Source organism: Pezoporus occidentalis, unplaced genomic scaffold, assembly GCF_034315485.1.
Source record: "Pezoporus occidentalis ecotype Australia unplaced genomic scaffold, CSIRO_AGI_Poc_V1 ctg244, whole genome shotgun sequence".
Taxonomy (NCBI): Eukaryota; Metazoa; Chordata; class Aves; order Psittaciformes; family Psittacidae; genus Pezoporus; species Pezoporus occidentalis.
The window spans coordinates 287030-302818 of record NW_026914330.1 but is presented as its reverse complement, the minus strand read 5'-3'; the positions used below and the strand labels follow the sequence as shown (position 1 = coordinate 302818).

General features: G+C 55.8%; 1 protein-coding gene across 1 annotated transcript; it reads right to left on the bottom strand.

Moving 5' to 3' along the window:
* Positions 1–183: 183 nt before the first annotated feature.
* On the bottom strand, positions 184–15447 carry KIF3C (kinesin family member 3C). The gene is made up of 9 exons (XM_062622613.1): positions 13931–15447; positions 10043–10144; positions 9832–9954; positions 9609–9727; positions 8244–8360; positions 8005–8113; positions 7353–7528; positions 2663–6481; positions 184–1889 (listed from the first exon to the last, which is right to left on the bottom strand). The coding sequence occupies exons 1-8, from the start codon at positions 15341–15343 to the stop codon at positions 6388–6390; spliced, it is 2253 nt and encodes a 750-aa protein (XP_062478597.1). The 5' UTR covers positions 15344–15447; the 3' UTR covers positions 184–1889; positions 2663–6387.
* Between the last annotated feature and the right edge of the window lie 342 nt (positions 15448–15789).

The window sequence follows — 15789 nt, the reverse complement described above, 5'->3', positions numbered from 1 at the left end:
TTTTCAGGGAGTAACTACCTGTAGTTGTTGCATGCTGTGGTCCTTGCCTTGGTAGCCGTTTGCCTTCATCCCATCCCACTCACCCTCTGTTAAGAATTACACAAGCGTCTTGCTGGTTCTTCTGCAGCTCTTTCAACCCATGTCTTCAACAGGGGTTTCCATTTCAAAGAGAATCTGAACACGCTGGGCTATGTCAGGATTTATTCAAGTTCTAAGTAGCTACTCTACATCTGTGAGCCGCTGATCTTCATCACAGGAACCAGGCCACTCAAGTGTCTATGGTGTATGTTACATCTTTGCTACTTCAGCTGTATCTCTCTTGATCTTTCAGTTTGTACCATGCTTGTGGCCCTTGGTGCCCTCACATGTACTTTTATACATTGTACCTGGACATGGCGGTGACAGAGGGGCAACAAGCCTCCACGGGCACTTTCATTCAGAGGTGGGGTGCAGATGTTTGTCACCTCTCAAATTTCCACTTGTGTCCATCACTGAAAAATGTAAATACTGGCATATAGAGCCATACCAAATCTTAGGCTTATATTTTAGATTTATGACAGGAAAAGTCCTATGAACTGCAGTGAGGAAGGAACCAAAATTGCTATAGTGAATTTACCATCAATTTTTTAGATTTCAGTGAAAAATGCCCTTTTTGGAACTGTCAGTATATGGGACACAGCTCGTCAAATCATATATCTATAACGTGGTTCAATATGCTTGTAAAAACTGCAGGGTTCTGTGTAATCCCCTAGGACTACAAGCGACAGTTGTTCTAGGGAAGCAGAGAGGTCTTGGATCTGAGAAAAGATTCTCCTGGCTGCTAAACCCATTGAATGTTGGCATCAGAGAAATTGCAGCAGATAATTTATAGAAAGACAAACCAACCCCTAAGACCAAGTAAACAAATCACAGAACAAATCCCAGCTATGCTGGAAAACTCAGGCACGCTGGGGTATTTTCTGCATTGCAAATGTGATGAACTTGGATCATTGATATTCATGGTATGCAGCAGCTGTGGGCATCAACCTTGTGCCCTCTTGCCATTGCCTGTGTGTGGGACAGGATAGAGGCAAAGATGGAGAAAATGTCCATGTTCTCAAGCCAAACCAGCAGCTGCTCTCCTGACTGGTGCTCTGGAAAATCAAACCCCCACAAGATGGTAACATCACCAGACACTGCAGAACTTGCAAGGAAAGAGTGGTGCTGGTGACTGGAGCACTTTTACCTGCCTCAAGTCACCTTCTTGTCCCCTAGGCCATGCCAAGTGTCTTGTCAAAGCTGACGTTTCAGAATGGTTTTGGCAGTTACAGTTGGTGTGGAAAAATCCTTTGCCCTTCTCTGCACCTTTCAGGCACAATTTCTGAGCTCCTTCAGAATAACTATTGCTCCTGACAGCATGGCAATGCTTCTGATTTGTCTTTATTCTCTCTGTGTTACCTCCGGACCTTGCTCTTCTGATCTGCATGCACGCTGCCCTGGGTGGCAGTGGAGAGATAAACTGAATATGACAAAACCCAACTTTCTCCCTTCCTTACCATAGAATCATCACAGAATCACAGCATGATGGAACTAGATGATCCTTAAGGTCTCTTCCCACACAAACCATTCCATGGTTCTATGAAATAAGTGAGCATGTTAAACAAAATTGCCTCAAAATCAACTCACCAATATTACATGGCCTCTCTGTGCTCTTGGGGCTAATAAATTTCCTTTTAGAGATACAGCAGGTGCTCATACCCAGCAAAACCAGCTTTTGCTCCTTAGACCTTGTCTTATCAAAGCCTCCTGCAAATTACAGTTTCAGTACAAACACTTTATTTTACACAAAATGGGAGAAATCATAGGTTTGACTTGGAAGGGACCTTAAAGATCTTCTAGTTTCAACTCTCCTGGCATAGAATCATAGAATAGTTAGGGTTGGAAAGGACCTGAAGATCATCAAGTTCCAACCCCCCTGCTATGGGCAGGGACACCTCACACTAAACCATGTCACCCAAGGCTCTGTCCAACCTGGCCTTGAACACTGCCAGGGATGGAGCATTCACAGCTTCCCTGGGCAACCCATTCCAGTGCCTCACCACCCTAACAGGAAAGAACTTCTTCCTTATATCCAATCTAAACTTCCCCTGTTTAAGTTTTAACCCATTGCCCCTTGTCCTGTCACTACAGTACCTAATGAAGAGTCCCTCCCCAGCATCCCTACAGGCCCCCTTCCAGATACTGGAAGGCTGCTATGAGGTCTCCACGCAGCCTTCTCTTCTCCAGGCTGAACAGCCCCAACTTTCTCAGCCTGTCTTCATACAGGAGGTGCTCCAGTCCCCTGATCACCCTTGTGGCCCTCCTCTGGACTTGTTCCAACAGTTCCATGTCCTTTTTATGTTGAGGACACCAGAACTGCACACAATACTCCAGGTGAGGTCTCACGAGAGCAGAGTAGAGGGGCAGGCTCACCTCCTTCGACCTGCTGGTCACACTCCCTTTGATGCAGCCCAGGATACAGTTGGCTTTCTGGGCTGTGAGCGCACACTGAAGCCAGCTCATGTTCATTTTCTCATCAGCCAACACCCCCAAGTCCTTCTCCGCAGGGCTGCTCTGAATCTCTTCTCTGCCCAACCTGTAGCTGTGCCTGGGATTGCTCCGACCCAGGTGTAGGACCTTGCACTTGGCATGGACATGGACAGCCTCCTCTAGAAATATATGGAGAAATATAGGCAGGTGGGCACTGGTGCCCCCATTTGTGCTGTAGCAGAAGCCCTAATCCCAAATCCTTGTCTCTCAACACACACAGCCCATGAGGTCCCCCTGAGCAGACTACACAACATGGAGCTGTGCTTCAGTTAACGCATCAGCTGCATCACTGTGGTGCTGGCACGTTCCCAACGGCTGGAGCTGCGGATGAAGGAGGCTGCAGACGCCCTTTGCAATGATGCTCATTCCTTTATTGGTGTCATTGCCAGTTTTTGAAGGGTGCTGGCACTTTCCAGTCATTCCCAGCACTGGATCAAAGCTACGTTACAGCATATTGAAGAGGTGTCCATCCAAAGCCAGAGAGGGGGGGTGAGATTAATGACCTCGCTCCATCGGTATGTATAATATATATATATTTATAATATGTCCTGTATATTCCTATGTATAGAGTGACAAGGATGGGCCACCATACAGTAAACTTTTGATTTCTAAATAGATCACCAGAGCAACAGGCACGAAAATTTGGTCCTAATCAAGGCCCTCACCTTGTCAATCAATCTGAGACAGACCCAAACCCACCCCCCTTGAAGGAAAAAATCCCATCCAAACCTGAAACCTAAAATAACTGAATAATTAAACAGCAAAAATAAAAGAGCCCCAGGCCCCTCCCCGGGATCTGCCCCCTGTACACTCACGTTGACAGTAAATAGATCCCTTGGCTACACGCACGCACCCACACACACCTACACACGCTCATATGTAAATACACACGCACCAACATACAAAGACCAAAGATCATTACAAATATACATCTGAGGTTGCTGCAGTGACACGGAGAGGCTGCGGAGCCACCCGAGGCAGAGGGAAAACACCGCCGGGATCTCGCCCGGTCTTGACTCAACCAGCATCTGCTCACAACCTTCCTCAGGGTTTGTGCTAAGGAGGGTGGGAGGTCATTAGCAGCGGTGGAGAGAGATGGAGCCAGCACATGGGAGATCGTGCTCTTGGTACGTATCTTAGAGCCACACTTGGATGTTGAAAACAGCTCATACCATCCCCTGCACCGGGTGCTCCTACGCATGTCCTGTGCTCGGCCAGAAGGGCTTCCGCACAGTCCCACTGTGACACAGTGCTACTGGACCCAGAGCTGTCCATTGCCATGACACAGGTGAGGACCAACACATGCCGTGGGAGACCTACATGGAGCACATTTCTCCTTTGATATGATGCTCCATGGCCTGGCGCAATACGGAGACACCCTCAGCTCTTGGGCTTTGTTTACCGTGCCCTGGGTAGAGAATGAAGAGACTGTCACCAGCACATCACCCTGGGGCTCCTTGAGCTTCTGATCCAACTGAAGGTGAATTTGGGGCAATTACAAAACAGAAAGGGAGGAAAATACATTCCTGCAGGCCATGCTGCAGGCAGCTTCTCCCCTTTCTGAGGTCTGTGCTTCCTGACCCTGACTCCCAGACACTAACCTGGCAAACAAATAAGGAATCGGGTTTCTCATCCACTGTGTTTCATAAGGCGAGGCCAGCTTGCTGTGGGGAATGCACACAGAGAACCCATGGCTGCTGGTGATACCCACAGGACAAGGACCTCACCCACGCTGAATGAGGAACCAACCCATCTCTCACTCCTAAATGCCATTCCACCTGCACCTTCTTTCCCAGGCTGAGCACAGCCAGACCTGGCTGCTACTCAAGGGGAGCGAGATCAGTCCTGGGAGCAACCTACAGCCTCCAAAATAGCCCACAAGCCAGCTGCTGGGGTGGGACAGGGATTTGGAGAGGCAGAATGTGTTATGGGGCACAGATGAGGAAGGGAAGATGGTGGCAAAGGGCAATGATCATGAACATGAGGCAGGACAATGTTACAGGGAACAGGGAGAAGACAGCCTGCGGCACTGCAGGGGATGTGTCAGGACATGCATGGGAAGGTCTACGGATGCCCCAGCCTGGACATGTGGAGCACATTGATGGGACACTTGTGTTGGGTAGGACCTGCTTTGCTCTGTGCTTGTGCCTTGTCCCCTCTCCCGCCCTCACCCCATGTCCTGTGCAGGAGTCATCAAAGTGAGGAGTGACCAGTCCTCCAACAGAGTAAACGCTGTTCATTGCCACAGGACGGTTCCTACCTGCCACCTTCTCAGCTCTGTCTTCATAGAATTATTGAACAGGTTGGGTTGGAAGGGACCTTAAAGCTCATCCAGTTCCAGTGCCCTGTCACGGGAAGGGACACCTTCCACTAGACCAGGTTGCTCCAAGCCCCATCCCAGGGTGTGGCCTCAGCACATATCCTTGTGAAGACCCACATCCTCCCATGTGAACCAGGGGCTCGCTCCCTCATTCATTCTCATCTAGTCAAACAAACAGATCTCCCCCACCTCCGCGCATCTGGAAGCCATCCCATGGAAACCACAGCTGCTGGCCCTGGCACTGCCAGGAATGGTCTTCAACAAGGACCTGCCTTCCCTCAACTGAATTGCTCAATGACCCAGGGACACTGAATGATGTCCTGGCACCCACATGTGCTACTGCCAGGGATGGGTTTCAGATCGCCAGAGCAGCTTTGTGTCTTGCCCTCTTACCCATTACCTGTTTCACATCCATCCCTCCACAACCATGCAACACCAGGAAATTTCTCCCAACAACAAGGTGACCTCCATATTACCCAGCCCAATGAGAGTGATGTTGGCATCACTCCTCTGGGCATCACTGCCTTGTCCTGCATTTCTTCACTGCCTCTAGCTGCCAGGATGGTGGACGCTGTCACCACTGGCTTCATGTAGGCAGCATGGCTCCCCAGATGATGTGTCTTGAGGAGGCGTGGGTAGAAATGGACAGAGATTTCCATCTGCTGTTCTTGCTGCTAGGAGTTAAACACCCACTTTGTCAGAGATGGGAGCACGCCAGGTGTCCGGCAACTGAATGTGACATGGCCAGCCACCTCCAGAGCACGGCACAGGTGAGCAAAGTCCTGGCACCACCAGGACTGACTTGGTTTTGTTAATCTGCAAGCTCTCCCTGTAGATGGAGCTGGCATTCCTGGAGTGACAGCCATGCCCAGAAGTCAATGAAATGTCACTGCTGCCACTGGTGTTGACGCAGGCTGGAGAGTCCCTCTGGAAGTCTCCAAATCATTGTAGAAATCACCAAATTCTCTGGGATCCAGCAAAGCAAACACAGCACCAGAGTCCAGGGCTGCCTCACCTGCCACAGCCACCAGAGAGGGGCCTCTGCCCCCTCCTGCCTGCTCTACGGAGCACGACGGTGAGCAGGACACCAGCAGTGCCCACCCTGGTGGTGTCCCCAGCCCTGTCCTCCAGTGGGGAGGGCTGGGAGCTGAGCGTACCTGAGGAGCATCCGCGCGGTGCCCACTGCCAGCCTTGGATGTCCTCCTGTGCGACCGCACCTCCTGACTCTGCGCATCAACCACTCCATAAATAAATACGTTAAATAAATAAAGTGACAGATCCAGACTGGGGAGGGGGCAGAAGGCAGAAGGGGGCAGCTCCCCTCGCCCCAGAGGGCTGTTCGTGAGCATCTCACACTAACACACGCGCACACACAGTAGCTGAAGACAAAGACGAACCGGGACCGGTGGAGATGCTGCCGGCTGGGGCCCCCTCCTCGGCTGCCGGCACGGCACAGTCCTCACTGCGAGGCAGTGCAAGGGGACAAGGGGTCCAGGACGTCACTCCTGAGCTGGCGTTGTGGCGGCGCACGGGGAGCTGGAGGTGAGGGAGACATGAGTGGTTGAGGATGGCAGTGACCGCGGCGTCTGGCACCTGGATGGACAGAGAAAACCTGGTTTCCTTCTCCTTCCCCTTCCCCTGCCTCCCGCTTTGCCCCAGATCCGCTTTCTCAGTCATTTGCTATACAGGAAGAACTAAAGGATGCCCCTAACATGCTGGGCAGGACAATACCTTGTGTCTCACCATCTGAGATACATGTATATCAGAATCACAGGAACGGTGTGGGTGGGAAGGGACCAGTTCCACCCCTGTGCCACAGGAAGGGACACCTTCTACTAGATCAGGTTGCTCCAAGCCCCATCCAACCTGGCCTTGAACACTGCCAGGGATGGGGCAGCCAGAGCTTCTCTGGGCAACCTGTGCCAGGGCCTCACCACCCTCACAGCCAAGAACTTCTGCCTCAGATCTCATCTCAGTCTCCCCTGTCAGGTTAAAGGCATTCCCCCTTGTCCTGTCCCTACAGGCCCTTGTCAAAAGCCCCTCTCCAGCTTTCTTGTCAGCCTCATTAAGCGCTAGAAGCTTCTCTAAGGTCTCCCCAGCGCCTTCTCCAGGCTGAACAAGCCCAGCTCTCTCAGCCTGTCTCCATAGCAGAGGTGCTCCAGCCCTTGGGGCATCTTTATGGCCTCCTCTGGACCAGCCCCAACATATGCAGAACTTTCCTGTACTGGGATGGATATAATTATATCACCTGTTTTAATACACATCCTACAGCTGTTACCAAAGCAATGTCAGCCATATTTTAAAACCTGATCACACCCCAACAGCTCATGGCCAGGTTCAACCCCAGAAGGAACAAGGTTGCCACGACTCCTCTGCCTGCCCTAAGCCCAAGCGCTGCCCACATGGAGCATGCCAGCTGCACTGCAGCACAAATGAGTCCCCCCTTGTCCCCAGCAGAACTCACCAGGAGCGGGACTTCCTCACCCGGGAGGCCACCGGCCGCTCCAGGAAGCTGTCCAGGTGCATCAGCCTCTCCAGGTGCAGAGCCCGGGGGTCCTGCTCTGCCGGGTCCCTGCTCCGCTCAAACTCAAAGATAGCTGGAGGGGAGAGGTCCAGCTCCAAGAACATGATGTTCTCAGCCTGCAGTAGGACAGGGCAAAGGGAAAACTAACATGAGGAGTCACTGCATGTCTCAAAACAGCACCAGCTCTGTCAAGTCCATGCCACTGAGAGAAGGTGACCAGCACGCCAGGGAGTGGGACCCTCCTCTGGCTGCCACAGCCACAGCGCGAGCTCCACACTGGGGTTCAGGCTCATGGCTCTGCCCTTCCTGGTCTTCCCTGGGGCTGAGACCAGCAGGTAAGGCTGAATGGCCCTGTCCTTTTGAACAGCAGGAGCTGTCAGAGCCACCAAGCCAGCTGAAAGCATGGCCACCGATCCTGCCAAGTGGGTGAATAAAGCCGGGAGCTTGAACTGATGTACCCCAAATCATGATGGGCTTGTTTACTTCGCCTTCTCTCCCACTGTTCATCTGTCTGTCTGTCCATCCATCCATTCATCACATTTATCCAATGACTTCTTGTCCCCCTGGCACACAGCAGTGCTCCCTCACTTACCCGGTATCGAGGATGAGATCCCATGGCCATGGCCACGCGGGCAAATTGGCTGATGGGTCTCTTGTACCCCACTGCAGAGGTAGGCCGCTTCTTCATTTGGTTGCTGTTTCTAAAACATAAATTAAGAGAAGAACATGTAGTAAAGAACATAAATACCTACTAAAAACCCATCCAAATGGTGAGAGGCCTCGTGCCTGCAGGAGGCAGCACATGGGTCGGGGACAGGAACAGGAACGTACCCTCCAGTGGGCACAAGTGGCTGGAACTTCCACTGGTCTTCATCACCATCATAGTACAGGCGGTTCATGATCTTGTTCTTCTCTTCTGGTGGGATGAAGTTCTCGATAATCAAGTACCTGAGTGACCGGCCAAGAGACAGAGCGGGAGCAAAGATGGGGAAGGAGTAGGAGAGGAAGGAGTTAATGTGACAAGTGACCAAAAACAGGTCAGAAAGGGAAAGGAAAGGGAGGTCAGGGAGACAGCACAGGGAAATGAGAAAACATACAGACGATGGAAACAGGATAGAAATTGAGACGGTGAGGCAATAGGACAGAGAGGCAAGACAGGCAGGAGAGTGGGGGTAGAGGAAGACAGTCATCAGAGAGGAAAGAAGACATAGGCAGCTCTGCAAGACTTCCTCCAGCAGGAACCCCCGTCTGCTCCTTGCTGCCTGACCAGATGATAAAGGAAAGCTCAGTGATGCAAAATGAACCCCAGGGGAATCGTTTTTTCCATATTTTGGGGGGCAAATCAAGCAACTACAGAAAACTGTTTTGCACTGCTGAGTTGCTCCATTGAGTTCCCAGCTTTTAAAAAGTCTGAGTCATGTCTGAAGAGAAAGGCAGCAAAATTAGAGGTGAGAGTTTGTTTCTAGTAAAAGGATAAATATCTTATCTTGAAGATGCTTAAGATATATGGCTGGGTGGGGTTTTGTGAAGACACTGAATAGTTACTGCTGAAGTGAAAACACACTCACTGAGGGTGGTACACCAGCAGATGCATCTCCCGCTAGAGGTTCCTGGAGGGAACATGGCTTTGCCACTGTTGTGCCAGAAGCTCCCGCAGGGCAGGGCCTCACCCCAAGGTCCCCTGAGCTGCTCTTCCTCTGAGGACTGTGCTGGGGCTGGAGCAGTCTCCAGGTGCCCCCAGAGGACACCCACCTCCAGCTACCACTGTGAGGTCCCATAACTCACCCACAGCCCACACTGCAGCTGTACTGGCATTTCTGCTTCTGTATTTTGTGGTTTCTCACCTTTCTCAGCAAGTTTTTAATACTCTTGCATGTGACTCACCCAGCGCAAGAGGTGTAAATATGTTTTACACCTTCTGCCACAGCTGATGGGGTAGGAAGTGCTCACATGTCCCTGTCAGCAGGCATATCGCTCTCTCCGGCTGCGCACCCCAGCTCTGCTCTGTGCACTCCAGATTTGTTCTGCATAACCCACTTCTGCTCTGTGCACCCCAGCTTTGCTCCACGCACCCCAGCTCTGCTCTACATAACTAAGCTTTGTTCTGCATACCCTAGCTCCGCCCTGAGCACCCAGCTTTGCGCTCTGCACCCCAATTCTGACCTGCATGGCTGCAGGGGACACACAACCACCTACTTGAGCTTCAGCTCCCGTGTCTGCTCATTCTGTGCCTCCTCCAGGTCCTGCCGCACACGGATGTACTCATCGTGCTGGTCCTGGATCTCTGCCTTCACGGCCTGCAGCTTGGCATAGAGCTGGAGAGAGGAACACACCATCAGCCCCACAGCCTGGGGCCTGCAGTGAGCCCCAGGGCTCTGGTGGCTGAAGGGATGATCATCCCCAACAACCACACTCTCACCTTCTTCAGCTTCTTGGTTTTGATCTCCACCTCCTGCTGCAGGGAGGTGTAAGTCTCCCGCAGCTCCATGGTCTCCTCATCCCGCAGCAGCATCTCCTGCTGCATCTCCCGCTCCCGGCGTTTCTGCAACACAAGGGGAAACACTCACTGTCAGGAGGGGGAACTGTCCCCCCAGGACACCCCCATCACCTGCAGGCCCCAGTGCTGTTACCTGTTCAGCTATCTCTTGTCGCTTCAGCTCCAGCATCTTCTGCTGCTCATTAGTGTGGTCCACGATGGTCCTGCCGCCGATGAGCAGCTTGCTCTCCATTGCCTGGTGGGGAGAGGAGGGTGGGGGGTCAGAACATGGCTCTACCACCCCACACCCCTGAGGGGTTTGTACCAGGCCACCCTTGCCAGGGGGTCACCCCCATCCCTGGTCCCTGTGCTGGGCACTGTGTCCTCACCCCTGCTTTCAGGCGCAGGGGGCTTTTACACATGCTTCCACTGATGGGGAGGGGGCTGCACACGGACACCATGAGCCCCGTGCTGAACACTGGGTGCATTAGCCAGGGGTGCAAGCGATGTGCCCCCTCTATGAGGATGTGGCTTGGGGCCGCTGGCTCTGAGCCCAGGCTGTTTTGGGTCCCACTTCCTTCCGCACAGCTGCAAGCCAGCGGGACACCACGGATGTGCAGCAGCTGCAGGCAGTGGGGCCCCAGCCCTGGCCTCCCACCTCCAGCTGAGCTGTGTGAGCCATGCCAAGCCATGCCAAACCATGCTGAGCTGTGCCAAGCCAGGCAGGGGGCTCTGTCTCAAGCCCCTTGGGACTTCCCAAGGAAAATGCAGCAGGGAAACCACTCACAGCTGCACTTCCCATGGCTCAGCCAAATCTGTATCCACCCTGACTTCCCCATCCCATCCCATCCCATCCCACCCCACCCTGTCACCCCCATGCCAGCTTTCCTAAGGGGAAAAGGGCTCACACACGCACACACCCATCGGTGTACATGCATACACCCATGTACACACATGCCTGTGCACAGTCAAACCCGTGCACACACGCACATGTACACACACACGTGCATGCACATTGCTACAAGCATGCCCAAGTATGCAGACATCGGTGCTCACACACATGCGTGCTCCCATTTACTCCATGGATGCACACATTACTACAGTCATGCATGCACACTCGTGTGCCTGTACACACACACACACACATCCAACATGCGTGTGCACAGCCATCCCTGTCTGGAAACCATGGGGCCGGGAGCCCTGCTGGGCTGCCACAGCAGCCTCGCACCACAACGTGGTTCCCATGTGTGTCCTCCTGCGACGTGTGTGCACGCGTGCGATGGGGGAGCGCTGACATGCAGCATGTGCATCCGCACACACGCAGCCTGTGTGCACACATGCATGCCCCCACCGCTGCACCTCAGGGACATGAGCAGGGACGGATCCAATCACCACACACACCTTTAAAAATGAATGTCCCAGACACAGCGGCAGCACCGACAGCTTCTTCCCCACATGCAGACCCCTGGGACACCCCCACTGACACAGCCAAGGCCCTGAGAGGGGGGAGTGCCACCACACCACACCATGGGAGATGCCAGCACTGCGGGGGCACACACGGTGTTCACTGGGGCCACCACACACCCCCTTAGGCAGAGCTCTCCCTGGGGGTGCTGTGTCTCCCAGCCACCACCATGGGCACAGAGGTGGGGGCTTGGACAAACCGGCGATCAACAGCTATCTGGGACAATACTCTTATTCTCCCTATTTTTTCCCCTGCTTTTTCCCTTCCCCAGTTCCCATGCGGGGTGACTGTGGGGGTGCGCAGTGTGGGGCTTTAGGGACATGCAAGCAGCCCCCCAGCACTTGTGGGACAACCCCCATGTCCATACCACCAGCTCTCACCTTCCACCACCCTCACAACCATTCAGAGCTATGGGGCACATCCTCACATGGGTGCCCATCCAGCCCCTTCAATTCCAGTGATGGGTATTCCTCCTTCCTCCTGGCCCTGCCACCTTCGGTTGGGTGCCATTGGCCAGGCATTAAAGGGTCCCTCACCCCTCCTCCTCCTTTGTCTTGATTCTAACTGCATCCTGTGATGGCGAGTGTCCTCCAAACCCTGCTGGGGTGCAGGGAGGGGACCAGGTGCGCATGTGGATGATGCTTGGCCAGGGCAGCACACTGTCACACCTCTCCATGGGGAAGGCTGCCACCTTCGCGTGGGATTAGGGGGTTTCTTAGCACTGCTGTTTCCCCCCTGCCAAAGCATTTATTCCTTTTAATGAAGATGACTCCCAATCTTCTTTAGTGCCTGGGACAGACTGAACGCTAAGCCTCTCATTTCCGGCACCCAATGACTTCCCTGGCACTTTCCTGGCCACTGACCCCTGTCTCAGCACCCAGAAGAGCCCTCGGGCAAGGGGCCCTGAAGAGCTGCAGGTACGGCCCATCCTCCTGGGTGCCATGGTGCACATCTGGGTGGTGAGGTGCACATCTGGGCACTGAGATGCACATCTGGCCCCCATCTCTCCAAGCTGCCCACATGTCCCAGCCAGACTGCAGGGTTGGGCCCTGGCTGTGCCAGAGAGCCCATGAGTGTGACAGCAGGACAGGGTCCAACTTGCATCACCCACACATGTGTGGGGCACCCTGTGTTCCCCCGGTTACTACATCTGCCATTGCCACAGTCACTATGAAGCCATTAAGCGTTTCTGCCTGGCCCCGGGCAGTGCCTACTGGGGTGAGCATCATAGCAGGCTCTGCCCTCCATCGCTGGCTCCAGAGGGATTTTTGCCCCCTGGGGCTACACGTCACTGCTGTGAGTGTGCTGTACCCCCATGGGCTGAGGGTCCCGGCCTGCACAGCAGTTCCGAAGGTCACCAAAAAGGATGCAGCATCATCCCACCTCCGGCCCTGCCTTGTTACTCAGCAGTTACAGGACATGCGGTGGCCCAGAGCCAGCTCCACTGCACCGTGCCGGACGAGGAGACCGCGCTGGATGGCTGCCAGTGACAACCTGCACTCCACCGCGGTGGCAGTGCAGGGAACGGCTGCGGGGACCCCCGCTCCACGCCGAGCATCCTGCTCCACCAGGATACCCGCCATGGGACACCCGGAATGCCAGCAGGCGACCCGTGTCCTCCCCCATGGCTCTGCCCTCGCTGCACGTCCCACTGCGAGCCTGCAGGTGTCTGTGCAGGCATCCAAGCACGGCCATGCATCCCTGGGCATGATCATGCATCCCTGAGCACGGCCGCACATCCCTCGGCCTGGCTGCGCATCCCTGAGGCTGCAACAAAGAAGGCTTTGGCAAGGGAGGAGGCACAAGAGCATCCTCCTGCTTAGCCCCTGAATTCCTCAGCAGAGACCAGAACCCCAGGCACGTCCATGCCTGGAGGGCTCCGTGCTGGTCCCCAGACCAGCCACTGCATCTGGGCCACTGTGGTGACGGAGGGGCTGTGTTGAAGAGTGATGTGGTGGGGCAGGGTGCTGGGGCTTCCTCTCCATCACCATGACTGCTCTAGTCCTGGGCTCACACCCCCAGGGTCACCAGGAGAGGGGCAGGGCTGGAATGGCAGTGGGGCAGCCCCAGATGCCAGCACAGGGCTGGGGCTGCTGTGGCCCCTCTTGCCCTCAGCTCCGCATCACCCAGCATCCCCAAGCTGGGGTTAGGAGCCATGGGGATGGACACGGGGGGCAGGTAGGGAGCAGGCAGTGCCACGGTCCCAGCCCCACCCCTGAGTGCATTCCTGGGGCCACCAGGGACAAATGTGCAGCATCACTCCCCTGCCCCGCTGCAAGCTGCTTTGTTGTGCTGAGAGGGACAAGAACTGAACACAGCAAAGTGATCCACTGCCCCACGGCCCTTCCTGCCCCACAGCCCTCAGAGCTCCCATACAAAGTCCCCGTGCAGCTCCATGTCTGAGGGCAACTCCAGCCGAACACTACACAGGAGCATGGGGCTGCCCCGGGCACCTTGCTTGGGAGCCCACCTTGCTTCGACACCCTGCTTGGGAGCCTCTCAGGCATTCCACAGGGGGCTAGAGGCAAAGCAGGTCTTCCCCCAGCACTGCTCACAGTAGCACGTGGCAACACATACCTTGTACTTGGTGGCCAGTAGCTCCGTGGCCTCCTGCTCCTTCCGCAGATCCTCAATCATCTTCTCCTTCTCCTGAAGCAGCTTTTGTTTCTCCTCGCTCACCAGGCTGTGGTCATCCTGGATAGCAGCTTTCTCCTCTTCCAGCCTCTCCTTCTGCTCCTTCAAGTAGCTCTCCATGTTTTTCTCCAGGCCATCCTCATTGTCATCCTCCCCTTCGTTCTCTGCAGCACTTTCTCCATCCATCACCTTCTTCTTCCGGCTGCTCCTTCTCCTCTTCTTCCCCAACATGCCACGTTTCTCTAGCTGGGCTTTCAGCCGGACAATCTCCTCCTGAAACTCCCGCAGCAAGGTGTCTTTGGGGTCCTCGTTCACCCGGGGCTTGTTCTTGATGTTCTTGGCCCTGTTGGCGAACCTGAGGGTGGAGAGGCTCTCGTCGTAGCTGTGAGAGGCTGGGCCCAAGGTGGCCACCATGATTGTCTTGGCGTTGCCCCCAAGGGAGTCCTGCAGCAGGCGGGTCAGTTTGGAGTCCCTGTAGGGGATGTGTGTGCTCCTGCCATCCACGAGGGCGGAGATGACATTGCCCAGGGCAGAGAGGGAGAGGTTGATCTTGGATGCTTCCTTGGGGCGCTCTCCATGGGCCCCCATTTTGCTTTGGCGCTCGCTGCCAGCCAGGTCCACCAGGTTGAGCTTGCCCACACGGATGTGCTCCTCACCATCCGGCCCCGTCTCACTGCACTCGATGGTGATGAGGAAGATGGCGTGGGAGCGGGAGCTGTGCTCGTTCATGTTGGTGCTACCCACTGACCGTGTCTGGCTCCCCAGGTTCATCACATGCTCAATCTCCTTCACGTTCTTGGTGACGAAGGAGGAGAGGTCCTTGATGTACACCCCTGTCTCGGGGTTCTCCTTCAGCTCCAGCTTCTTGCTCTGGTCCTTGGCAAGGAGGTCCCTGATCTCCTCCTGGTAGATCTCCAGGTACGAGGCCCTCACCAGGTACTGCTGGTTCTGCGAGCGGGAGATGTGGGTGAAGATGTGCTCAAAGGAGCTGGGGATGATGCCCCGCTTCTCCGGCTCCGCCCAGGCCCCCTGCATGGTGTAGGTCTTGCCGGTGCCCGTCTGGCCGTAGGCGAAGACGGTGCCATTGAAGCCCTGCAACACGGCGTCTATCAGCGGCCGGACCGTCTCGTCGTAGAGGTCTGCCTGCTTGGAGCTGGCGTCGTACACAGCGTCGAAGGTGAAGGTCTTGGGCAGCTCCCCGGGGGAGGCGCGGGGGTTCCGGATGCTCACCTGCCCCAGCTTCACATCCAGCTCCAGGACGCGCTCGTAGCCCGCCGCCTCCTCCTTCCTGCTCATCGGGCGGCACCGGGCCACCACCTTCAGCGCCTCGCAGCCGCTGCGGGGCTTACCGGCCATGGCGGCGGCGGCGGGCGGGGCGGCGGCGGCAGCGGCGGCGGCGGCGGTGGTGGTGGTGGGGGGGCTCAGCCGCGCCGTCCCCGCAGCATCCCCCAGGCCGGGGCTGCGGCCGGGACCGGCGGGCGGGGGGCGGCGGGAGCCGGGGGGCGGCGGGGCGGCCCCGCCGGGCGCTCGCTCATGGCAGCGCGGCCGCTGCGACCGCCCGTGTGCGGGGCCGGGCGGGGCCGGGCGGCGCGGCTGATTCGCTGCCGGCCGCGCACACGCACACGCACGGGCAGGACACGGGCGGGAGGGTGCGCGGCCCCGGCTCCCCCCGCACCACGGCCCGGGCACGCCGGGAGCTGTAGTCCGGCCTTTGTGCTGCTACACCGCGGGGAGGGAGCGGGGCGGGGGGCGGGATTGGGGTTTGGGATGCAGGATTGGGATGCAAGCCTGGGGTGCGGGGT

Bases quoted from the DNA above. Each gene is read 5' to 3' on its own strand.
- KIF3C (XM_062622613.1), bottom strand. From the start codon at position 15,343: ATGGCCGGTAAGCCCCGCAGCGGCTGCGAGGCGCTGAAGGTGGTGGCC. The intron at 10,145-13,930 runs GTATGTGTTGCC...TCTCCCCACCAG, and splicing joins TACTGGCCACCAAGTACAAG to GCAATGGAGAGCAAGCTGCT. The intron at 9,955-10,042 runs GTAACAGCACTG...CTTGTGTTGCAG, and splicing joins GACAAGAGATAGCTGAACAG to AAACGCCGGGAGCGGGAGAT.